The sequence below is a fragment of the Triticum urartu genome, chromosome 5A (assembly GCF_056163025.1).
Source record: "Triticum urartu cultivar PI428250 chromosome 5A, HENAU_Tu73, whole genome shotgun sequence".
NCBI lineage: Eukaryota > Viridiplantae > Streptophyta > Magnoliopsida > Poales > Poaceae > Triticum > Triticum urartu.
In genome coordinates this window covers 376,746,091-376,773,162 of record NC_141877.1, presented here as the reverse complement: position 1 = coordinate 376,773,162, position 27,072 = coordinate 376,746,091, and the positions used below count along the sequence as shown (strand labels likewise).

At 44.5% G+C, this 27,072-nt stretch overlaps 1 protein-coding gene across 1 annotated transcript; it reads right to left on the bottom strand.

Annotated features, from left to right (window-relative positions):
• Positions 1-211: 211 nt before the first annotated feature.
• Positions 212-5,006, bottom strand: LOC147971449 (polyadenylate-binding protein-interacting protein 8-like). The gene is made up of 11 exons (XM_087523976.1): positions 4,967-5,006; positions 4,214-4,587; positions 3,420-3,533; positions 3,270-3,314; positions 1,893-1,965; positions 1,680-1,792; positions 1,534-1,593; positions 1,409-1,456; positions 1,231-1,299; positions 751-812; positions 212-673 (listed from the first exon to the last, which is right to left on the bottom strand). Exons 1-11 carry the CDS (start codon positions 5,004-5,006, stop codon positions 610-612), a joined length of 1,062 nt encoding a protein of 353 aa, XP_087380102.1. The 3' UTR covers positions 212-609.
• Positions 5,007-27,072: the final 22,066 nt, after the last annotated feature.

Genomic DNA, 27,072 nt, shown 5'->3' with positions numbered 1-27,072 from the left:
TGCCACTTGCCAGCTCTGTAGTTTGCAACATGAGAGTTGCACATGCACCTGTTCGTCCACTGCCATTTCACCATTCAGGTTTGCATGAAGGTGTGCAAATCAGTGGTTGCTGACTTCCTCTTGCTCGATGATGGCTTTGCGAGCAGAGAGGACTGGTTGATCGCGGCGCGAAGCACGACATCTAAAGCACTGATGAAGCACTTTGACACGATGGCTATCTTGGTGCAATTAAGATTTTGGATGGAAAGTGACGCGCGGATCTTCAACGCCACTTTTAGCACAGTGCGATGTGTTCGAGGGAATTCTAGACGATTTTGGAATGTGAAGGGTTGTTGGTTGTTTTAGCTTGCTTGGGTCGCGGTACCTTAATAAAGATCAGCCTAGGCTTTTCGATAAACATTGAAGCGATATCACAGATACATCCACCAATGGAATTAGTCTCAAGAGTCTCACATCATCTCTTCGGGTACAAGAGTCTAGGACTATAATATCGACAACATAGTATTGAACTAGCATTCACATGCATCGATTGCCTAAACGAGTAGTTGACAGTTGGCCTCTAGATAAAACACCTCATTTTCTAAGGCACAACTGATAGAGAGGCAACAGTTAGTTATCAGGGCGCGGATTACCATTGAAGGTTGTCCTGATTGGTGTCTTTGAAGGGACCACACTGTTAAATATACAAGTAAAAATTATTTGATCTTGTCAATGAACAAAAAGTTGTGAATCAGGGGTGCATTATCAAACCTGATAGGAAGGCCTCTCATGTATATGCCGCTGGAGCTCAAAGCAATAATAGCGCCACTAACCTGTAATGCACATAAATGAAAGTATGTTTTAGACATTTAGTCTTCGTATCATGAGTAAAAATCCAGGCATGGCAAATAAACAATCTGGTGGTCAAAATAAAATGGAAAAATCTCTCCAGAAACACATTATAATTATTAGATATCTTGTAAAGAATGAACATAATAGCTAGAGATTGTAGATCACAACTTTGTTTTCAGTTTATTATTGTGATTATCAACATTAGAAAAATAATAGAAGAGTGTGGACATTAGTTAGCTCTTAGATTTATCAACATAAGATATATGTACAGGAAAATTGAGTGGATCACACACATACAAGTGTGATGTCCACATGATAAGCACGAGGATGGACACACATATACTTATAGCAGAGTAAATTATAAACACAATAGAAGATATAATGGATTGAGATTATCACCTCCACGAACTCAATAAAAGCTATTTGAGTGGCATGGTTGTTATGACCCAAAAGCCTTACATGAGAAACCTATAATCCATTGAAACAAGGATACAAATGTATTATACTTGTTTTTCTTTTGCAAAAGTTAAAAAAATTGAACACACTTATATATTATGTTTTTGTTGAGTTTTCTAACCGAGCCAAAATATGTTTGGAAGAAGTCCTTCAACTCGGCGGCAGTGACCTATATGTAAAATTTAAAAGTGAAGTATTATAACCAATAGACAACATGTGCAAAGAAAATCCTTAGGCTATATATACCATATGTTCAATATTAGTGCAATATACTGTCCTTGAAGACCTCTCCTTTTCCTCTTCAGACTGCAATAACATTGAACAATTTTTTTGCAGGAGGTATTGCCATCTAAGAATCACTTAACACTAAAGGATGTTTATGTTGTGCATACCTGAGGAAGAAATGAATGCTTGATAGGCACGATTGCATTCCTAGAAGGTGCTACCTTCAGAGGGTGAAGTCCTATAATGATCCCATCAAGATGCAGCGCAAGATATGCATCCCCTGAAAAGGTGTAAATGTTGTTGGTCTTCTTTACGAACTGCTCTCTGTAGTGATTGTTGGTGAACACCAATATTTGAGCTTGTGATATATGGTGACTAACCCTGATACTGAAACTCTATGAATGCGAAGCGAAAACCAGAAGTGGGGTCTCCGCAAAGACGGCAATCTACAACCTATTGTGAAGAATAAATGATGTTTTAGTCACATTGTTTATGTAATGGTACATAACACTTATATTTATTTTCCTGTGTGGTGGAGAAGGGAACTAGAATTATTACAATATTTATGTTAATCACATAACTGCATGAAAATAGGTAGAACATCTCCCAAATATGCCCAATACATATCTCACTACAACCGATTGATCAAGTGGAAACTCCATTAGTTTGATGAAAACAATTAGATGATTTCATTAAACATGCTAACTAGTATGATCGTCTAACAAAAATAATCTTAGTAATATGGTAAATTCTTGTTAGAAGTGGATGGAGCTTTAGTTAATTAGTAAGAAAGGTGCATTGCGGATTACTACAAAACAGGAAAAAATAGGTTTTTTAATTATAAACAGAAAAGGTAGGCTACAAAGGGAAAATAATTTACCTAATGCTTGTCGATGCTACATAGTCAAACAATAAGCAATCATGTCAAACAAGTAGTATTTGATTCTTTACAATTTCAGTTTAACATACATGAATGCTTTATTTGTTTATCCCAAAGCACAAGTACTTTTTGACATTAATGCTAAATATATATGTTTTGTTTACGAATAATGTTCTATTTCCGCACCGTAGTATGATGTAAACACTTCAGTAGCACAGAACAAAGATCTTGGAATATCAACACACTATTTACTATTTAAGATATGAAGGCAATGATTTAAACTTGCACTTGAAATTTCTATTTTTAACCTTTGGCAAAATAATAAGATCTATTAATGTAACTAGCATATCATAAGTCAATAACGTGAAAAAATAAATATGCTAAATAGCCATGTCCTATGCAGGAGTACATTCTCATACCCCCAAAAGGAATCCAAACATCAAATGATAAATTCTTCTAAGAATCATAATTAGACACATCGAGTTCACCCGTCTATTTCACCTCGCACATGCATACTTACAAAATCAAAGCATCCTTCCCGTACACCGTCACACAAAATCATTCGCAATATAAACCTAGATATAGCTAGCTAGCTACAAGCTGTGTGTTCCATATATGTTTTACAACAATATTGGTATAGAGAAATATGCTATAGCAATTAAATTGCACGCTAAACTAAAGTAAGATTTTTCTAAGATATATAATACATAAACCTGCAAATAAAAGTAATATTAGCCATCAATCGGTCAAGCATCCGAACTTGAGAAAGTCAAGCATGTGAACTGATTGATGGAGAGCATATACATTGTAAATATAGCAATCTGTGCAAGAGTATGCATATTTTTATCATGTTTAGAAGGGTGGGAATTAGACATACGACTCCGCATATACCAAAGAGCCCAGCCAACATTTCTTCGGTGACCTGAAATAAACAAAGGTCCCATCCAAAAGTGACACATCACTTCAGATTTGCATGTTACACAAAAATTTCACTTTTATTCCACATGGAAATGGCATTAATTCTTACGGTGTGATCAATATCGCCAACATAAATTGTTCTTCTCACAAATTCTTCGTCGTGGATCCTTTGAACCCGGTAAGAATGCCTAGCCCTTCCCTGTTGCGAGTAGTTGCTAACCCTCTGTAAAAATGTGTAATCCATCAAATTACCAAACAAGTAATGAAAGCAGTGTCACATGTGAAGAACAGTATAACTAGGATGGCTCAGAAAATAACATTGTAGCCAATGCTGAACTGTGTTGCATAGTTCAAATGATCAGAAACGTTTCATAAATCCAAAAGAGAGGGGTGTTTGAAGCGGCTAAGAATTACATACACCATATTTCTCAAAGAGAAAAAGAATTGATCTGCCTTGGATTTGCCAGAAAAAAAGGCAAACATGACATGGACTGGGAAGACAAGCTAGGTCTCGAGCACAATTAATATTGAAAGATTCAGAAAATTACAATCAAGGTCTTGAACGGATCAACCATGCTCTGTGCATGGGCCTCAAAAAAACAATGATCTGTCCAACCAGAAGAAGAGAAGATCCAAGAAGATGCTTGATTCAGAAAGGAAAGCTTAAAACCCCAACAAGGAAACTCCAGAATGAAATCAAGAATGGAGGTCAAGGACGAAAGAAAAAGTGCAGCAGGAAAGGGACAAAATGAAAATTGCAAACGAAGATTTGTTTAGAAAAGGAGGATGACCCCGGGCCAATTGCAAACGAAGATGGATCTGCATGCATAAGTATGCATTAAGTGTACGCCTGTTGGACATAGATATGCGATATGTAGCTAGCACTTTGTCTCTTTAGCTTACTGATGATCTTCTCCAGGTCCTCGTTGGGACGGCATTGCCGATGTAGACGCCGGTGCCGTGCACAGGGTAGCCGACCACCGTGGGATCCTGCAAGTAGAGCCCCTGCGTCACGACGAACTCCGGCGCGTCCGCGGAGAGCCCCCTCCTTGATCCGCCACCAACGCGCCACCATGGCACGAACTCCCTGGCGAGCGGGTTAAGCGCGGCGGCAGCGCCCACGGGCAAAGACTCCTTGGCGAGTGGGTTCAGCACGTCGGCAGCGGCGCCCATGGGCACGAACCCCCTGGCAAGGGCGTTGAGCAGCGCGGCGGCCGCCGTGACTGTCGTCTGGACTGTCTGGTCCGCCGGCGTCGCACCGCTTCCTCGCACTGGAACTGGAGTGCTATCTCCGGCTTGTATTTATGCAGTACGCTCCCGCGCCGCATGATCCTAAGGATAGAGGGCAAAAGTCAACCGTAGACTCGCTGCAGAAGGGACAGCGCCGCGCGCTCTACGGCAGCTTCCCTGATGGCAGTTTCCACTTAGACTTCTAAGTCGGCTGATGTCACCTAAGACAGATTAGGCCCGTTTGTTTAATCGACAGCTGGTGGATTTTATTCTTAGCTGGGCCATTTTTGTTTCTCCGTTGTTTGTTTGTTTGTTTGTTTATTTGGGCTGGGTTGTTTGTTTCTTTGTCTTTTGTCTTTGTTTGTTCTTGACACCACAAAAAAGTGTTCAACAAGAGAAGTAAATAAAAATACATTTTTATGTCACTAGTGCAGCACATCGCCCAGTCCTTCTCTTTGTGCGTCATCTTGCTTCTCTTTTTATTTTTATTTTTTTATAATTTGTTTAAAAAAACATTTTGTATATTAGAACAAAAATCAATTTTTAATGCAACAAAGAAACAAAATGGAAACCAGACAAACTAGATAGTGTGGCACCGTTTTTCACAAATCAATCTTTATAAATTGCTATCCGCAAAAAAAAAATCTTTATAAGTTGCATACAAATGGAGGTCATGCAAGTGTGCTTCCAAAGTGGGTTGCGTTGTTTTTCTCAACAAATAATAATAACAAAAAGAATAAAAATTCAAAACACAAGGGTAAAAAAAGAAAAAAATAGTTGAAAAAGAAAAAGAAAAGGTCAATAATAAACCTACTTAGTAGGCCACCCAAGCCGGGTGTGTAGTTGCAAAAAAGTCAGTTGAAGCCGGGGGCGAGACTTGAAGTTGCAAGCCTACTATCGGACATGCAAATGCAGCCAAGGGCGACACTTGCAGTTGCGAGCCTAGTGTCAGACATGCAACTCCCCCACCCCCCGTCCCTGCCCCAACATGATTTTTTCCAGTTGCAACCATGTTGGAAGACATGCAATTGCAGTCGCGGGGGGGGGGGGGGGGGGGGGACGATTGCAGTTGCGTGTCTAGTACTAGACATGCAAGTTCCCCCACCCCCTCTCCTACCACCCTTTAACAAAAACATAAGACCAGTTGCAGTCGGGAGGGAGACACACAGTTGCATTCGGGGGCGACACTTGCAGTTGCATGGCTAGTATTCGACATGCAACTCCACCCCGCCCACCTCTCCTGCCACTCTTACAAGACAAAGGTTAATTGTAGTAGCGGTGTGTGGACATGTACTTGCATTAGGTGGCGACACTGGCATTTGCAAAGCCTAGTGTCGGACATGCAACGACCACCTCTCCCGATGCCCACTTACAAAACAAAAAATGTCAGTTGCATTGGGTGTGTAGGCATATGGTTGCAGTCGAGGGCGACAATTGCAGTTGCAAGCCTAGTATCGGATATATACGCAACTCCCCCTCCATGTTGCTCCCTTACAAAACCAAAAAAGGCCAGTAGCAGTCGAGTGTGTAGGCATGCAATTGCAGACAAGGGCAACACTTGTAGTTGCAAGCCTATCGTCGGACACGCAACTTCCCCATCTCGTGCCGCCCACTTACCAAAAATGTTCAGTTGTAGCCGGGGGTGTAGGCATGCAATTGCAAAGAAAAAAATTCAGTTGCAATCGGGTGTATAGGCATGCAATTGCAGTGGAAGACGACACTTGCGGTTGCAAGACTACTGTTGTACATGCAATTGTAGTTGCAAGCGTATTGTGGGACTTGCAATTCACCCCCTCTTCGTCAAAAACACAAGGCCAGTTGTAGTCGATAGGGGACATGCAGTTCCAGTCGAGGCCGAGACTTGGAGTTGCAAGCCTAGTATCGGACATGCAACTTCCCACTCTCTCGCCGCCCACTAACAAATCAAAAAATGTCGGTTGTCGTAGAGTTTGTGGGCATGCAATTGCAGTCGGGTGTGTAGGCATGCAGTTCCAGCCGAGGGTGACACTTGTAATTGCAAGACTACTTTTGGATATGCAACCCCCCCCCTCTCTGACAAAAAAACACAAGGCCAGTTGCAATCGAAAGGGGGACATGTAGTTGCATTCGAAGGCGACGGTTGCAGTTGCAAGCCTGGTATCGCACATGCAACTCCCCCTCCCTCTCCCACCGCACTTAGAAAATAAATGTTAGTTGCAGTCGGGTATGTGGACATGCAATTGCAGTAGGGGATGACACTTGCAGTTGGATACCGAGGGACAGACATGCAATTGCCCTTCTCTTGACAAAAGACTAATAAATTACGTTCAATGGCGACACTTACAATTGCGCCTAATAGTGAAGAAAAGGATTTTAAATGCACTAAGAAGACAAAATATAAATAAATAAATAAGAAACATGGATTTTTTATAAAGTAAATAAATGAACAAAATAAAAATAAGAATGAAACAAGAAAAATGGTAAAAATACAAATGCAAAATAAAATCAATGTCACAAGAACGCCGATTTATTTTTGTTAAAAATCACTTATGAAAAGATAAATAAGAGGCAAGAAAATAAAATAAAAAACACATAAATAAATCCAGAAAAGGCCAGGCTATCACACATCCCTGCCCAAGCATAAAATAAAGAAGAACGAAGGAGCGGGCCAGACACACCCTAAAACAGCCCATCACCAAAAAGAAAAATGGAAGCAAACTTATTGGACATGAGAGAAAAAAACAAACAAAAAAATTACCAATTCTTGGTCGCTTTGAAGACATGGAGTTGCATTCTGGGGCAACACTTACAATAGAGGTCCCATTGCTACCGAATCGACTAAGACTTGGCTAATTCTTGGTCGACTAAGAATAACAAATTCACATAAAATAGATTTTTTGGATTAGATATTTCCATCTATACTTCTTTTAGACTGACATACTTAACACAAAGCCAAAGCTAAAAAACCTAGAAAAGGAGACATGGGTGCTTGTTCTATACAAAAATGTGTGCGTGTACACACATCTGAAAAAAGGAAATTCTGGTTCTAAAAAATGGATGCTGCACTAGAAAAACTACATAAAAAACTATATATTTAGGGATATTTTCTATCAACAACAACCACACATACGCACACAGATTCTAGGAAAAAGAAAAAGAAGAAAAACTCACAAAACATGCTACCGCAGTGTACGAATTCTTTTCCTTTTCACTCTTAGACTTTGTAAACTTTGCAGGCAAAAAAAAAAAAAGACACACCGTTCAAAGCCCGCCACTCCCCTACCTAGCCCATCCAAAGCTGATAAGAAAAACAAGACATGAAAGCAGCCCACTAGTCCGTTCATTTACACGGGCCAATTTACAAATAAAAAGCAGTTTGCACGCATCTAAAAGCAGTAGTAGATCTAATAGTCTATGAGTCGACTGAGACTTCGCGATTTTTAGCAGTACCGTTCCGGATAACGTGTTGTCACGTACTCCTACAAGGGTATGGTTACCACGCTCACTGACATGCCGGGCCGAAAAAGCTGTGGGGACTCTCGACCCATGCATGCAGAGCACGCAGAGCGGTTTGAGCCGGCCCGTCCTTGATGTTTGAGCGTTTTTTTTTTTGCCGAGTTTTGAAATGGTGATGCCATTTTATAGTTTATCTGTTGTAATAACTGTTTTTCTTTTACGAAAATAATCTGGATTTATTATAAAAGTTCATCAGAAATACAAAACACATTATTATAAATGTTGGAAATTATCTATCGTGGACTTGACACGGCAGATGTCCTAGCGTAAGGACTTAATCGTATAGTCATCGCAATTAGGTTAGCTTGAAGGGGTTAAACGGGACAAAGGACACGGAGAGTTTACCCAGGTTCGGCCCCTCTCAACGAGGTAAAAACCTACTCCTGCTTTGTGTTGTACTAGATCATGGCGGCGCGCGTTGCTGCACCCATCTATTTTTTCAATAAAACGATAGTAATATATATCATCATTGAAGAGGGCGCTGTGACAAGTTAGAGACAAAAATATGTAACTGTTGTTTCAAGTACTCCCTCATGTCCTTTTTACTCTGCAAATTCTCTGAAAGTCAAACTTTATAAATTTTGACCGTATTTATATGAAAAAATATCAACATCTGTTATGCTAAAGTTATACAATATGAAACTTTAAGTCATGACGCATTTATTGGTATTGATTTTAGACTGTGAATGTTGGTACTTTTTTCTATAAAGTTGGTCAAACTTTATGAGGCTTGACTTCAATCAAATTTTATATGCGAACTAAAAAGGACCGGAAGAAGTAAAACAACTAAATTTAGAAAAGATGGGTAGAGTTTTTTATAAGCGAGAATAATTACATTTTCATACGAGTACACAAAAAGGAAGCGGGTAAGACTGAAATTGATAATGCTATCAAAACTACAGTGCTAGCACGCACTTGGATGCTACTCAACAACACATTAGTAACATCGACTAAAATATTGTTTCAGTAAAAGCACCAGTGGAGGAGTAACTTAGTTACATGGATACTGATGGTAGCAAAATAGACGTTTCTAGGTCTGCAATCCCCGAATAATAAGCTTAAGTGCTACTGGTGACATGCTGCTGACCAAGGTTGAAAAATACCGTTATTATCTTCGGTATTGAATTCATGGTAAAAGAATCAGAATTCTATGCCATTTAGAGCAGATCTGGACATCAGAAAAATGAATGAACAAACACTACATTTAATTATATTTGTATAAAAAATCCAAAATATATAAATTCTGCTATGGGGATTTATGTTTACACAGCGAGCCGAGTGGCAAACCTTGACATTGGCATAGTTGTCATTCATGGAAGCAAATTTGTAGTCAAACAATATATAGGCTCAAAAAACTTGTCTGGTCTGGTTGAGGCAGCTGTCTATATTGACCAAAGACATGCATTATGAGGACTACACCTTTTTAGAAGTAAATGGACTGCAAGAATCTGAAAAATGATTATAAGAAATGTGGAGATGGAGGAGTTCAAAATTGTGTGACAAAATATTAAGGTCAGTTTGCAATGCATCTCAAATTATATACGCGCGTGCACGTGACACACAGAAAATGGCGACCAAGACAACATAAACAGTCCCAGCATCTGATCGTGAACTTAGAAAGTTTATCTTAGAAAATTTATCATTGTAGAACGATGCACAGTTAGTATAACCAATTGCTAAGTGTACACGTGGGATCATATTTTTGGATTCATCTCCAAACAATATAAATAGCCAAGCTAATTGTACTGACGGGTTCAGATGTTGCGGTACCATTGGAGACAATACCAGATGAGAAGGGGCAACATAGTAGACCATAAATCCATATGTCGACAAAAACATAAATAAAGGGTCCTAAAAACATACTCCGTACAAGGGAATTAATAGTGCCGTTCTTCACCTTTTCCCCCGGTAATAGATTGGTTGCTCCAAGAACATATGGATGGGCCAAATTAGCGGACAAAAGGAGCAGCGCACACGCGGAGGGGGCGACTGGAGTGGTGTTGGCGGGCAGGTGGAGAGCGGAGACTGAGGATAAGAGAAGGGGAGTAGGAAGGGAAGGCGTCGCTATAGCACTAAAAAAAGAACCAGCACCGCCCTGCCGCCGTCGCTGTGGAAGATGGATCTGCTGGTCCTGTGGTGCAGAGGAAGATAAGGCGTTGCCTACGCACCACCAGAATCTATCCCACGCATCTCCATCTCCCTAGGGGCGCAGTGCTGATGGCTGGAGCGCTGGTTCGTTCGCGCATCTCGATACAACAAGAAGTCAGGGAGGGGAGCAGGCAAACCAGAGAGAGAGAATCAGGCGAGAAGAATGCGAACGGGGGAGGAGGGGCGACAGTGGCTCTGCGGCTACAACGACATGGCCCAAGCCCATTTGGCCGAAGTTTACATCAGATCTCCGAATTTGTTACGGGAGCAGCGGCCCAAACATGCAGCGCCCGAAGCTCAGCAAAAGAAGGCCCATCAGGATTAGAATGAAATCTAACGGCCACGGACATCCACAACAGGCATCCAATGGTTCGAAACGGTAATGGCCTGAGAGGGCTCGATTAGTGCTCAGTTTTAATGTCTTAGAATTGTTAGGGTTTCGATTACCAGGGAGCGAATACGGTTGACATAGCTGAAAGGATCGATATGGTTGACTAGAGGGGGGTGAATAGGCAACTAACAATTTTTAGCTTTTCTTTAACAATTTAAACTTTGCATCAAAGTAGGTTGTCTAGATATGCAACTAGGTGAGCAACCTATATGATGCAATAAGGATAGGAACACAAGCAAGCAAGATATATGAAACAAATAAGCTTGCACAAGTAAAGGCATGAGATAACCAAGAGTGGAGACGGTGGAGACGAGGATGTGTTGCCGAAGTTCCTTCCCTTTGAGAGGAAGTACGTCTCCGTTGGAGCGGTGTGGAGGCACAATGCTCCCCAAGAAGCCACTAGGGCCATTGTATTCTCCTCACGCCCTCACACAATGCGAGATGCCGTGATTCCACTATTGGTGCCCTTGGAGGCGGCGACCGAACCTTTACAAACTAGGTTGGGGCAATCTCCACAACTCAATTGGAGGCTCCCAATGACACCACGAAGCTTCACCACAATGGACTATGGCTTCGCGGTGACCTCAACCGTCTAGGATGCTCAAACACCCAAGAGTAACAAGATCCGCAAGGGATTAGTGGGGGGAATCAAATATCTCTTGGTGGAAGTGTAGATCGGGGCCTTCTCAACCACTCCCGAGCAAATCAACAAGTTTGGTCGGCTAGGGAGTGAGATCGGGCGAAAATGGAGCTTGGAGCAATAATGGAGCTTAGGGGTGGAAGAGGTAAGTCAACGGGGACGAAGGGGACCCCTTATATAGTGTGGGAAAAGGATCCAACCGTTACCCACCAACCAGTCCGCGGCCAGTGGTACTACCTGTTGGGGAACGTAGCATAAATTCAAAATTTTCCTACGTGTCACCAAGATCTATCTATGGAGTCATCTAGCAACGAGGGAGGAGTGGATCTACATACCCTTGTAGATCGCGCGCGGAAGCGTTCAAGAGAACGGGGTTGATGGAGTCGTACTCGTCGTGATCCAAATCACCGATGATCCTAGCGCCGAACGGACGGCACCTCCGCGTTCAACACACGTACGGAGCAGCGACGTCTCCTCCTTCTTGATCCAGCAAGGGGGGAGGAGAGGTTGATGGAGATCCAGCAGCACGATGGCGTGGTGGTGGAAGTAGCGGGATTCCAACAGGGTTTCGCCAAGCGCTGCGGGAGGAGGGAGATGTGTCATGGGAGGGAGAGGGAGGCGCCAGGGCTTAGGTTTTGTTGCCCTCCCTTCCCCCCACTATATATAGGGCCAAGGGAGAGGGGGGCGCAGCCTTGGCCCTTCCTCCAAGGAAGGGTGCGTCCAAGGGAGGAGTCCATCCTCCCCAAGGCACCTAGGAGGTGCCTTCCCCCTTTAGGACTCTTCCTTTCCCTTATCTCTTGGTGCATGGGCCTCTTGGGGGTGGTGCCCTTGGCCCATATAGGCCAAGGCGCACACCCCTACAACCCATGTGGCCCCTCGGGGCAGGTGGACCCCCTTCGTGGACCCCCGGACCCCTTTCGGCACTCCCGGTACAATACCGATAATGCGCGAAACTTTTCCGGCGACCAAAACAAGACTTCCCATATATAAATCTTTACCTCCGGACCATTCCGGAACTCCTTGTGACGTCCGGGATCTCATCCGGGACTCCAAACAACTTTCGGGTTACCGCATACTAATATCTCTATAACCCTAGCGTCACCGAACCTTAAGTGTGTAGACCCTACGGGTTCGGGAGACACGTAGACATGACCGAGACGACTCTCCGGCCAATAACCAACAGCGGGATCTGGATACCCATGTTGGCTCCCACATGTTCCACGATGATCTCATCGGATGAACCATGATTTCAAGGACTTAATCAATCCCGTATACAATTCCCTTTGTCTAGCGGTACGATACTTGCCCGAGATTCGATCGTCGGTATCCCGATACCTTGTTCAATCTCGTTACCGGCAAGTCTCTTTTACTCATTCTGTAACACATCATCCCATGATCAACTCCTTGATCACATTGTGCACATTATGATGATGTCCTACCGGGTGGGCCCAGAGATACCTCTCCGTTTACACGGAGTGACAAATCCCAGTCTCGATTTGTGCCAACCCAACAGACACTTTCGGAGATACCTGTAGTGTACCTTTATAGCCACCCAGTTACGTTGTGACGTTTGGCACACCCAAAGCACTCCTACGGTATCCGGGAGTTGCACAATCTCATGGTCTAAGGAAATGATACTTGACATTAGAAAAGCTTTAGCATACGAACTACATGATCTTGTGCTAGGCTTAGGTTTGGGTCTTGTCCATCACATCATTCTCCTAATGATGTGATCCCGTTATCAATGACATCCAATGTCCATGGTCAGGAAACCGTAACCATCTATTGATCAACGAGCCAATCAACTAGAGGCTTACTAGGGACATGGTGTTGTCTATGTATCCACACATGTATCTGAGTTTCCTATCAATACAATTCTAGCATGGATAATAAACGATTATCATGAACAAGGAAATATAATAATAACCAATTTATTATTGCCTCTAGGGCATATTTCCAACAGTCTCCCACTTGCACTAGAGTCAATAATCCAGTTCACATCGATATGTGATTAACACTCAAGGTCACATCCCCATGTGACTAACACCCAAAGAGTTTACTAGAGTCAATAATCTAGTTCACATTACCATGTGATTAACACTCGATGAGTTCTGGGTTTGAACATGTTATGCTTGTGAGAGATGTTATAGTCAACGGGTCTGAATCTTTCAGATCCGTATGTACTTCGCAAATCTCTATGTCATCTTGTAGATGCAGCTACTACGCTATATTTGGAGCCATTTCAAATAATTGTTCTACTTGGAGCTATTCTAAATTGTTGCTCCATTATACGTATCCGGTATATCTACTCAGAGCTATCCGGATAGGTGTTAAGCTTGCATCGATGTAACCCTTTACGCCGAACTCTTTATCACCTCCATAATCGAGAAACATGTCCTTATTACTCCAAGGATAATTTTTGACCGCTATCTGGTGATCTACTCCTAGATTACCTTTGTACCCTCTTGCCAGATATGTGGCAAGGCACACATCAGGTGCGGTACTTAGCATGGCATACCGTATAGAGCCTATGAAAAAAGCATAGGGGACGACATTCGTCCTTTCTCTTTCTTCTGTCGTGGTCGAGCTTTAAGTCTTAACTTCATACCTTACAACTCAGGCAAGAACTCCTTCTTTGACTGGTCCATCTTGAACACCTTCAAGATCATGTCAAGGTATGTGCTCATTTGAAAGTACCATTAAGAATTTTGATCTATCCTTATAGATCTTGATGCTCAATGTTCAAGTAGCTTAATCCAGGCTTTCCATTGAAAAATACTTTCCAAATAACCCTATATGCTTTCCAGAAATTCTACGTCATTTCTGATCAACAATATGTCAACATATATTTATCAGAAATTCTATAGTGCTCCCACTCACTTCTTTGGAAATACAAATTTCTCATAAACTTTGTATACACCCAAAACTTTGATCATCTTATCAAAGCATACATTCCAACTCCGAGATGCTTACTCCAGTCCTTAGAAGGATTGCTGGAGCTTTGCATACTTATTAGCATCTTTCAGGATTAACAAAACCTTCTGGTTGTATCACATACAACCTTTCCTCAAAAAATCGTCGAGGAAACAATGGTTTTTGGCATCCTATCTGCAAGATTTCACAAATAATGCAGTAATTGCTAATATAATTCCAACAGACTCTTAGCATCGCTACGAGTGAGAAAGTCTCATCGCAGTCAACTCCTTGAACTTGTCGGAAAACATCTTAACGACAAGTCGAGCTTTCTTAATGGTGATACCTACCATCATTGTCCGTCTTCCTTTTAAAATCCATATGTACCTAACAGCCTTATGACCATCAAGTGGTTCTCCCAAAGTCTACACTTTGTTTTCATATATGGATCCTCTCTCGGATTATATGGCCTCGAGCCATTTTGGAATCCAGGCCCACCATCGCTTCTCCATAGTTCGTAGGTTCATTGTTGTCTAGCAACATGACTTCCAAGACAGGATTACGTACCACTCTGAAGTAGTACGCATCCTTGTCATCCCACGAGGTTTGGTAGTGACTTCATCTGAAGTTTCATGATCACTATCATAAGCTTCCACTTCAATTGGTGTAGGTGCCACAGGAACAACTCCTGTGCCCTGCCACACACTAGTTGAAGAGACGGTTCAATAACCTCATCAAGTCTCCACCATCCTCCCACTCAATTCTTTTGAGAGAAACTTTTCCTCGAGAAAGGACCCGATTCTAGAAACAATCCCTTATTGCTTTCGGATCTGAGACAGGAGGTATACCCAACTGTTTTGGGTGTCCTATGAAGATGCATTTATCCTCTTTGGGTTCGAGCTTATCAGCCTGAAACTTTTTCACATAAGCGTCGCAGCCCCAAACTTTTAAGAAATGACAGCTTAGGTTTCTCTAAACCATAGTTCATACGGTGTCATCTCATCGGAATTATGTGGTGCCCTATTTAAAGTGAATGTGGTTGTCTCTAATGCCTAACCCATAAACTATCATGGTAATTCGATAAGAGACATCATGGTATGCATCATATCCAATAGGGTGCAGTTATGATGTTCGGACACACCATCACACTATGGTGTTCCAGGCTGTATTAGTTGTGAAACAATTTCCACAATGTCTTAATTCTGTGCCAAACTCGTAATTCAGATATTCATCTCTATGATCATATCATAGATATTTTATCCTCTTGTCACGACGATCTTTCAACTTCACCCTGAAATTACTTGAACCTTTCAATAATTTCAGACTCGTGATTTATCAAGTAAATGTACTCAACATCTACTCAAATCATCTGTGAAGTAAGAACATAACGATATCCACTACACGCCTCAGCACTCATTGGACTGCACACATAAAAATGTATTTCTTCCAACAAGTTGCTTTCTAGTTCCATTTTACTGAAAACGAGGCTTTCAGTCATCTTGCCCATGTGGTATGATTTGCATGTCTCAAGTGATTCAAAATCAAGTGAGTCCAAACGGTCCATTTGCATGGAGTTTCTTCATGCATATACACCAATAGACATGGTTCGCATGTCTCAAACTTTTCAAAAATGAGTGAGTCCAAAGATCCATCAACATGGAGCCTCTTCATGCGTTTTATACCGATATGACTTAAGTGGCAGTGCCATAAGTAGGTGGTACTATCATTACTATCTTATATCTTTTGGCATGAACATGTGTATCACTATGATCGAGATTCAATGAACCATTCATTTTAGGTGCAAGACCATTGAAGGTATTATTCAAATAAACAGAGTAACCGTTATTCTCCTTAAATGAATAACCGTATTGCGATAGACATAATCCAATCATGTCTATGCTCAACGCAAACACCAATCTCGATGGTAGAGGGAGCGTGCGATGCTTGATCATATCAACATTGGAAACACTTCCAACACATATCGTCAGCTCACCTTTAGCCAGTCTCCGTTTATTCCGTAGCTATTATTTCGAGTTACTAACACTTAGCAACTGAACCGATATCTAATACCCTGGTGCTACTAGGAGTACTAGTAAAGTACACATCAACACAATGTATATCCAATATACTTCTATCGACCTTGCCAGCCTTCTTATCTACCAAGTATCTAGGGTAATTCTGCTCCAGTGGCTATTCCCCTTATTACAGAAGCACTTAGTCTCGGGTTTGGGTTCAACCTTGGGTTTCTTCACTAGAGCAGCAGCTGAATTGCCGTTTCATGAAGTATCCCTTCGTGCCCTTGCCCTTCTTGAAACTAGTGGTTTCACCAACCATCAACAATTGATGCTCCTTCTTGATTTCTACTTTTGTGGTGTCAAACATCGCGAATATCTCAAGGATCATCATATATGTCCCTGATATATTATAGTTCATCACGAAGCTCAAGCAGCTTGGTGGTAATGACTTCGGAGAACCATCACTATTTCATCTGGAAGATCAACTCCCACTCGATTCAAGCGATTGTTGTACTCAGACAATCTGAGCACAAGCTCAACAATTGAGCTTTTCTCCCTTAGTTTGTGGGCTAAGAAAATCGTCGGAGGTCTTATACCTCTTGACGTGGGCACGAGCCTGAAATCCCAATTTCATCCCTCAAAACATCTCATATGTTTCACGACGTTTCAAAATGTCTTTGGTGCCTCAACTCTAAGCCGTTTAACTGAACTATCACGTAGTTATCAAAACGTGTATGTCAGATGTTCGCAACATCCACATACGACGTTCGAGGTTCAGCATACTGAGCGGTGTATTAAGGACATAAGCCTTCTATGAAGCAATGAGGACAATCCTCAGTTTACGGACCTAGTCCGCATAATTGCTACTATCAACTTTCAACTAAATTTTCTCTAGGAACATAACTAAACAGTAGAACTGAAGTGCGAGCTACGACATAATTTGCGAAGACCTTTTGACTATGTTCAGGATAATTAAGTTCATCTTATGAACTCCCACTCAGATAGACATCCCTCTAGTCATCTAAGTGATTACATGATCCGAGTCAACTAGGCCGTGTCCGATCATCACGTGAGACGAACTAGTCATCATCGGTGAACATCTTCATGTTGATCGTATCTACCATACGACTCATGCTCGACCTTTCGGTCTCTTGTGTTCCGAGGCCATGTCTGTACATGCTAGGCTCGTCAAGTCAACCTAAGTGTTTCACATGTGTAAATCTGTCTTACACCCGTTGTATGTGAACGTTAGAATCTAACACCCGATCATCACGTGGTGCTTCGAAACAACGAACTGTCGCAACGGTGCACAGTTAGGGGGAACACTTTCTTGAAATTATTAATGAGGGATCATCTTATTTACTACCGTCGTTCTAAGCAAATAAGATGTATAAACATGATAAACATCATATGCAATCAAATAGTGACATGATATGGCCAATATCATATTGCTCCTTTTGATCTCCATCTTCGGGGCTCCATGATCATCATCGTCACCGGCATGACACCATGATCTCCATCATCATGATCTCCATCATCGTGTCTTCATGAAGTTGTCTCGTCAACTATTACTTCTACTACTACAGCTAACGGTTAGCAATAAAGTAAAGTAATTACATGACGTTTATGTTGACACGCAGGGCATAAATAAATTAAGACAACTCCTATGGCTCCTGCCGGTTGTCATACTCATCGACATGCAAGTCGTGATTCCTATTACAAGAACATGATCAATCTCATACATCACATATATCATTCATCACATCCTTTTGGCCATATCACATCACATAGCATACCCTGCAAAAACAAGTTAGACGTCCTCTAATTGTTGTTTGCATGTTTTACGTGGCTGCTATGGGTTTCTAGCAAGAACGTTTCTTATCCACGCAAAGACCACAATGTGATATGCCAATTGCTATTTACCCTTCATAAGGACCCTTTTCATCGAATCCGATCTGACTAAAGTGGGAGAGACAGACACCCGCTAGCCACCTTATGCAACTAGTGCATGTCAGTCGGTGGAACCAGTCTCACGTAAGAGTACGTGTAAGGTCGGTCCGGGACGCTTCATCCCACAATACCACCGAATCAAGATTGGACTAGTAACGGTAAGCATATTGACAAAATCAACGCCCACAACTACTTTGTGTTCTACTTGTGCATAGAAACTACGCATAGACCTAGCTCATGATGCTACTGTTGGGGAACGTAGCATAAATTCAAAATTTTCCTACGTGTCACCAAGATCTATCTATGGAGTCATCTAGCAACGAGGGAGGAGTGGATCTACATACCCTTGTAGATCGCGCGCGGAAGCGTTCAAGAGAACGGGGTTGATGGAGTCGTACTCGTCGTGATCCAAATCACCGACGATCCTAGCGCCAAACGGACGGCACCTCCGCGTTCAACACACGTACGGAGCATCAACGTCTCCTCCTTCTTGATCCAGCAAGGGGGGAGGAGAGGTTGATGGAGATCCAGCAGCACGATGGCGTGGTGGTGGAAGTAGCGGGATTCCAACAGGGCTTCGCCAAGCGCTGCGGGAGGAGGGAGATGTGTCATGGGAGGGAGAGGGAGGCGCCAGGGCTTAGGTTTTGTTGCCCTCCCTTCCCCCCACTATATATAGGGCCAAGGGAGAGGGGGGCGCAGCCTTGGCCCTTCCTCCAAGGAAGGGTGCGGCCAAGGGAGGAGTCCATCCTCCCCAAGGCACCTAGGAGGTGCCTTCCCCCTTTAGGACTCTTCCTTTCCCTTATCTCTTGGCGCATGGGCCTCTTGGGGGTGGTGCCCTTGGCCCATATAGGCCAAGGCGCACACCCCTACAGCCCATGTGGCCCCTCGGGGCAGGTGGACCCCCTTCGTGGACCCCCGGACCCCTTTCGGCACTCCCGGTACAATACCGATAATGCGCGAAACTTTTCCGGCGACCAAAACAAGACTTCCCATATATAAATCTTTACCTCCGGACCATTCCGGAACTCCTCGTGACGTCCGGGATCTCATCCGGGACTCCAAACAACTTTCGGGTTACCGCATACTAATATCTCTATAACCCTAGCGTCACCGAACCTTAAGTGTGTAGACCCACGGGTTCGGGAGACACGTAGACATGACCGAGACGACTCTCCGGCCAATAACCAACAGCGGGATCTGGATACCCATGTTGGATCCCACATGTTCCACGATGATCTCATCGGATGAACCACGATGTCAAGGACTTAATCAATCCCGTATACAATTCCCTTTGTCTAGCGGTACGATACTTGCCCGAGATTCGATCGTCGGTATCCCGATACCTTGTTCAATCTCGTTACCGGCAAGTCTCTTTTACTCATTCCGTAACACATCATCCCGTGATCAACTCCTTGATCACATTGTGCACATTATGATGATGTCCTACCGAGTGGGCCCAGAGAGTTGCACAATCTCATGGTCTAAGGAAATGATACTTGACATTAGAAAAGCTTTAGCATACGAACTACATGATCTTGTGCTAGGATTAGGTTTGGGTCTTGTCCATCACATCATTCTCCTAATGATGTGATCCGTTATCAATGACATCCAATGTCCATGGTCAGGAAACCGTAACCATCTATTGATCAACGAGCCAGTCAACTAGAGGCTTACTAGGGACATGGTGTTGTCTATGTATCCACACATGTATCTGAGTTTCCTATCAATACAATTCTAGCATGGATAATAAACGATTATCATGAACAAGGAAATATAATAATAACCAATTTATTATTGCCTCTAGGGCATATTTCCAACACTACCGCGGCTGGCCAGCGGTACTACCGCAAGGCCGCGCGGTACTACTGCTTGCAACCAAGCGGTACTACCGCACGGCTGTGCGGTACTACCGTACCGACCCATGGTACAGCCGCAACCCCAACAACAGAAAAGATAAACAAACACGCAGGAGCTGGGGGCGGTACTTCCGCACGCGCGGTACTACCGCGCCCCCCATGCGGTACTACCGCAAGGCAAACACCCCAGCCAGGGGGAAGGGAACTTCCGTGCCTACTTCCGCAAAGAAACGGAAGTAGCAAAAACCCGACATAGTAGTACTGCCGAGGGGCGGTACTACTGCCTGACTGCATAGCGCGGTACTACCGCTCGGCGAAAGCGGTACCACCGCGGTAGGTGCGGATGTAAAAAATTACATCCACCCCTACTACCGCAAAGGGGCGGCACTAGCCTGGTGGGCAGCGGTAGTGCGGCTCCAGGGGAGCGGTACTACCGTGGGTACCTGCGGTACTACCGCGCCACGGCGCGGTACTACCGTGGATGCCTACGGTACTACCGTTTTCTTGGGAGCAGTACTACCGCAACCAACCACAGCAGCCAGACAAGGGAGGCAAGAAAACGGAGGAAGCTCCAAGGAAAAAGGAGGGGACAAGAAGGAGACGTGTACGTGATGATTCCACCCAAGCCTTTCTAACGCGGACCCCCTCTTAATAGTACGGCTTTCCTACGACTCAAATCCACCAAAAAGAAACGTAGAAAAGATGCCGTCTTCATCAGTCTTCGAGGGGCACCCAATCGTCTTGTGCCTAGCAATGAAGTGTCTGGAATACTCGAGGCACACGATTAGTCCGCAAATGCATTGTCATCAATCACCAAAACACTTAGGGATAAATATGCCCTTACAATCTCCCCCTTTTTGGTGGATTGATGACAATACAGGATTTGCACAAGGAAAATAAAATTAAGTAAATGCAAACCCCTCCTCTCTAGAATATAGACGGGCTCCCCCTAGACGTGTGCCACCTAGAAGAGTGCTTTGGACTGCACGGCACACGAATACTAGGATCAAAGCTCCCTCTATATTATAGAGACAAGGCATATCTATCACTAGACAAGATAGCACACACATAAGTTAACTACGATAGATAAAGTGCATATGTCTTACACCATATGAGGAAAGGCCTCGAATGCACAAACCAAACAAGAGCAAACAAAGCAAACAAGCACAAACGAGGTCCAAAAGACAAAGCAAATAAACGCGCCAAGCACGACACAACGCAAATCCCTACACTCTCTCCCCCTTTGGCATCGAGACGCCAAAAAGGCAGAGAGGAAACCTACACACACGGGGTGGCTCAAGCAGAGAAGTCGTCCCACGTCTCCTCGTGCTCCTCGTCAGACTCAGCGACGGGGATAGTCTCCTCGAAGTCATCCTCTGAACTGGTCCACTTGTATCCCTGCTTTGACATCCAGGCAGCCTCAGGTGTGATGACGTCCTCAAACCCGCCAGACACATCCTCTCCAAAGAGCCTCATAACCTTCTTGTCACGGTGGCGACTCTCCTTGTCTGCCACGTGAGCCCTGTACTGTCCCTTCGCCTGCATGCAGAAGAGAGTCTTCATCTTGTTCTTGAGCTTCTTGGCCCATGATGGCTCAGAGGAAGGAGTGGTGGACCTAGCAGCACGGTCCTCAGCAACATTCTCAGCAGCAGCAGCCTCCTCCTCACCAGCAGCCCTCCTAGCAGAAGAGGCCTCAACACGGGTAGTGGTGTTGGCCCAGTTGGGCTTGACGCGGAGGCTGATGGACTCATGGCGAATCCAGTCTGGAGCAAGGAACTCATCACCCGGGTACATCTTCTCCCAAGTGGTGGAGAGCAGCAGAAACAGGTACGGTCCATAGATAGGTACCTTGCGAGTGAACACCGCAAACCGAAGCTCACACCACATGATGTGTGAGACATCAAGTGGCTGAGTCTGAGAAGAACGTGCCTCTGCACACAGGAGCAACATGTCCACTAGATATGCATGGACCTTGTCCTTGTCGCCAATGCGTGGGAACAGAGTGTTGCGGAAGATGCGATGCATGATATCCAGAAAGGAGTTTAACACCCAAGTTGACTTGCCATTGGGGAGCACCTTCTCAACAAGGAAAGGCTGAAGCAGGTTCTTGTTGGCAGACTCAGAGTTGGCATGGGGGCGAACACCAACGGGGGTGTGAAGCCCGTCATCAGGAATGTGCAGTAGATCCATGAACTCTTTCCATGTAGCAGACAGCTAACGGCCATTGGTCATCCTGGTCATCCTCCGCTCCTCCCCGGGATGAAAGTACACTGAGGCAAAGAACTGACCGATGAGCTCAGGGTCATAGTCATTGTGAAAAGAGATCACCGGCTCAACAGCAAACTGCTCCACTAAGTCCATAGCCTCTCCAAAATAGTCACGAAACTTGTCCTTCTGCATGTGATGCATGTCTATCCACTTGACCTCCACGAAGGTATTCTGCTTGCTCTTGATCACATCCAGATAGATGAGAACCTGTTGCTTGTTCCAGAACATCTCAGTGCCTCTGAGCACATCCCGAGGAGTCACATAGGGATTGATCCTCCGGCGTTCGACATACTCAGAGACAGAAATCTCATCCATGCCCTTAGCAGCTTCCTTTTGCTTGCTGGCAGTGGTCTTGACATTGCGCTTGGGGGCATTGGAGCCCTCTGGGGCTTCATCTTGGGGGTTGCGCAGACGCTTGGAGCCAGTGTCATGACTGGGATTGGAACGGCGAGAGCCACCACCTGAGACACAAAACGCAAAACACCCACAACAGCCAAGAGGGATTAATGCAAAGACCACAACAAAGCAACAGAAACAAGCAGAAAGCACACATGATAAATGCCTAGAGAGAGATTTGATCCCTACGGTAGTACTGCCAAGTGCTGCGAAGCTAAGATAGTAGTACTGCTCTTAGATGCGGTAGTACTGTGCAAGGTCACGGTAGTACTGGGTCTAGGAGCAGTAGTACGACCTTAGCGCCTCGGCTAGCGTGGTAGTACCGCGTCTGTTGAGCGGTAGTACCGCACAAGCTAGCACGGTAGTACCGCACCCGACGGGCGGTAGTACCACAGGAGTGGTAGTACCGCACATCAGACACGGTAGTACCGCAGCGCGTCAGATCTGAAACGGTTCAAATATGAGAAAAGCCCACGAAACCACGGCGGTACTACGGTTGGACCAAGCTACCACAAGACAGCATATCAAGTATGATTCCTACGCATCACGACTCTCCTACATCCTACTCTTGCATAGATTTGGCCTAAAATCTCAAGAACAACAAGTTTCTCCCCAAAAACCTAGAAGCAAGAGAACAACCAAGAAAAAGAGGGATTTGGGGAAGAACCTTGGTCCATGGCAAGAGGAAGTGGTGGGGAACGATCCCACCGGCCGGAATCCGAGGAGAGTGGCCGGAGACGGAGATCCAGCGAGGGCCTCCGGCGCCGCTCTTGAGAGAGAGAGACGTGGGGAGAGAGACAAATGAATGGGTATGGGGAGTTGGAACGCCCCTGCTCGAGTCATAACCCCCACGCTACCTCGACGGCGCGGTAGTACCGTGCCCCGACGCGGTAGTACCACCCGGCGCGGTACTTCCGAAGTACCGCTCCTGAGCGGTAGTACCATGCTGTGGCGCAGTAGTACCGTGCCTCCCAAAGCGGTAGTACCGTGGCCAGACGTGGTAGTACCGTGAGCTCAAGAAGATTCGTGTTTCGAGCACACGAAAAACTGGATCTTTGCACAAACACTGCGAGCCAACACGACACCACAAGACCACGCAACACACAAAGCCAGAAAGGCACACGACAAACGAAACAACCACGAGACACCACCTCTCCAAAGAGAGGGTGGTGGCCGTAGCAACCTATGTTTGAGTCAATTGGTATGGCACCGCGAAGAATTATCCTTGGGTCCATGACCAAAACTCGTCTTTGAAGCACAAGTACCATCAAACATGGCTAATGTGAAAGACTTGATCGATTTATGCATAATGGGGGAGGGAGAGTTCATGGAGAGAACATCACTCCCCCTATGTCCATGCCTACATCTAAATAGGACAACACGTTGAGTATGGTGGGGTGTGCAAGGGTTCAAGCAACATTGCTCGAATCAATGATATTTAGCTCATGCCTTAACTCGCGAAATCTTGCTTCATCCAAGGGCTTCGTGAAGATATCTGCAAGGTTATCATGAGTGTTGACATAGTTGAGCTCGATCTCTCCTCGCCTAATGTGATCCCGGATGAAGTGATACCGAATCTCAATATGCTTCGTCTTGAAGTGTTGCACCGGGTTGAGAGAGATCTTGATGGCACTTTCATTGTCACACCAAAGAGGCACTTTGTCACAAATGACACCGTAATCCTTTAAAGTTTGCCTCATTCATAAGAGTTGTGCACAACAACTACCGTCCGCCACATACTCCGCTTCGGTGGACGAGAGAGACACACAACTTTGCTTTTTGGAAGACCAACTTACCAAAGAGCAACCAAGAAATTGGCACCCTCCAGAAGTGTACTTCCTATCCACTTTGTCTCCCGCCCAATCGGAATCCGAATACCCTACAAGCTTGAAGTTTTCTCCTCTTGGGTACCATAGGCCAAAGTTTGGGGTATGAGACAAATATCGAAGGATCCGCTTGACCGCCACATAGTGACTTTCCTTAGGTGCGGCTTGAAAACGTGCACAAATTCCCACACTCAACATGATATCCGGTCTAGATGCACAAAGGTAAAGTAAGGAACCTATCATGGAGTGATATACCTTTTGATCCACCGCTTTACCATTGGGATCTATGTCAAGTTGGCACTTGGTGGCAATGGGAGTAGAAGCCGGCTTGACATCACTTAGCTTGAATCTTTTGAGCATGTCTTGAGTATATTTGGCTTGATTGATGAAGGTTCCTTCTCTTCTTTGCTTCACTTTGAACCCTAGAAAGAACTTCAACTCTACCATGGAAGACATCTCGAATTTTGAGGTCATGAGAGCAGCAAATTCCTCATTGAAAGCTTTATTAGGGGAACCAAAGATAATATCATCAACATATAATTGGCACACAAACAGCTCCCCTTTGACCTTCTTAGTAAAAAGAGTGGGGTCGATTAGCCCAAATTCGAAACCACGGTCTTGTAACAACTCGGTAAGGTGGTCATACCACGCACGTGGGGCTTGTTTAAGGCCATAGAGTGCCTTATCTAGTTGATACACATGATCGGGAAAGTAGGGATCCTCGAACCCGGGGGGTTGCTTGACATAAACCAATTCATTAATGGGACCATTAAGAAAAGCACTCTTCACATCCATTTGTTGTAACTTAAAGTTATGATGAGAAGCATAGGCAATCAACATGCGAATAGATTCAAGACGAGCAACGGGAGCAAAGGTTTCACTGTAGTCGATACCCTTGACTTGGGAGTAGCCTTGTGCTACAAAACGAGCCTTGTTGCGAATGATAATCCCATGGGCATCTTGCTTGTTCTTAAATATCCACTTGGTTCCGATGACATTGTGGTTCCCCGTCGGTCTTGGCACCAATCTCCACATTTTGTTGCGCTCGAAGTTGTTGACTTCTTCATGCATGGCATTGAGCCAATCCGGATCTTCTAGCGCCTCATAGACCTTGTGGGGTTCCACACAAGAGACAAACGCGTGATGGTCACAATAATTTGCTAATTGTCTATGAGTGCTTACCCCCTTTCGTAAGCTTCCAAGCACATTCGTCATGAGATGATCCTTGGTGGAGAGCTTGGAAGCAACCTTGGCGGCACGACGCTCTAATTCCTCCTCGGGGGTGAGACGAGGAGTGGTCACTTGATCATCTTGAGCGTCGTCTTGAGCTTGTTCTTGTTCTTGAACTTGCTCGGAGGAGAGAACTTGACCTTGGGCATCACTAGATGTGTCAACACCGTCTTGAGCGTGATCTTGCCCTTGGTCATGTTCTTGTGGATGAGGGCCTTCATGTTGTTCTTCGGAAGCGTGTGGGCCTTGGGTTGGTGATGGCTCCGCTAGAGTGGAGCTTTGTCCTTCTCCTTCGTCCACAAGGGGTTCCTCAATGGGTAGGATAAAACCAACACCCATTCTTCTTATGGCTTGGGGAGGAATTTCATCACCTACATCACAAGTGCCACTTTGCTCCACTTGGGAGCCGTTATTCTCATCAAACTCCACGTTACACGTCTTCTCAATAAGTCCCGTGGATTTATTGAGGACATGGTAAGCATGAGAGTTTGTAGCATAACCAACAAATATGCCCTCATAAGATCTAGCCTCAAATTTAGACAACCGAACACCTTTCTTGAGAATGAAACACTTACACCCGAACACCCGGAAGTACTTGAGGTTGGGCTTGTTACCGGTGAGTATCTCATATGGAGTCTTGTTCAAGCCCTTGCGGAGGTAGAGCCGATTGAATGCATGACACGCGGTGTTGATGGCTTCGGCCCAAAAGTTGTACGGAGACTTGAACTCCTCCATCATGGTCCTTGCCGCATCCATCAACGTCCGGTTCTTCCTCTCCGTAACACCGTTTTGTTGAGGGGTGTAAGGTGCGGAATATTGATGCTTGATCCCCTCATCACTAAGAAACTCATCCAAGGTGTAGTTCTTGAACTCGGTGCCATTGTCACTTCTTATTGTCAAGATCTTTGCATTGTATTGACGTTGTGCTTCATTTGCAAAATCAATGATGGTTTGTTGGGTCTCGCTCTTCCTCTTGAAGAAATATACCCACGTGTACCTTGAGTAGTCATCCACAATCACCAAGCAATACTTCCTACCTCCAAGACTATCGAAGGATGGAGGCCCAAAGAGATCCATGTGAAGGAGCTCCAAAGGCCTCTTTGAATAAATGATAGTCGTGGGAGGGTGAGCCTTCTCATGTAGCTTTCCTTCGATACAAGCACTGCAAGCACGATCTTTAGCAAAACTAACATTCGTTAGTCCATGGACATGGTCCCCCTTGAGGAGACTTTGCAAAGATCTCATATTGACGTGGGCTAAACGGCGATGCCAAAGCCATCCCACATCAACTTTAGCCATTAGGCACGTCGCGGTCTTAGTGGGTCGCTCCGAAAAGTTAATCACATATAGGCCATTCTCGACATGCCCAACAAAGGCTACTTTAAGAGTCTTGCTCCACAAGAG

Excerpts from the sequence above, each read along its gene's own strand:
- LOC147971449 (XM_087523976.1), bottom strand. The coding sequence starts at position 5,006 with ATGACGCACAAAGAGAAGGACTGGGCGATGTGCTGCACTA. Across the intron at positions 1,793-1,892 it reads CATAGAGTTTCAGTATCAGG|GGGATGCATATCTTGCGCTG; the intron begins GTTAGTCACCAT and ends ACACCTTTTCAG. Across the intron at positions 813-1,230 it reads CTTTTATTGAGTTCGTGGAG|GTTAGTGGCGCTATTATTGC; the intron begins GTGATAATCTCA and ends TGTGCATTACAG.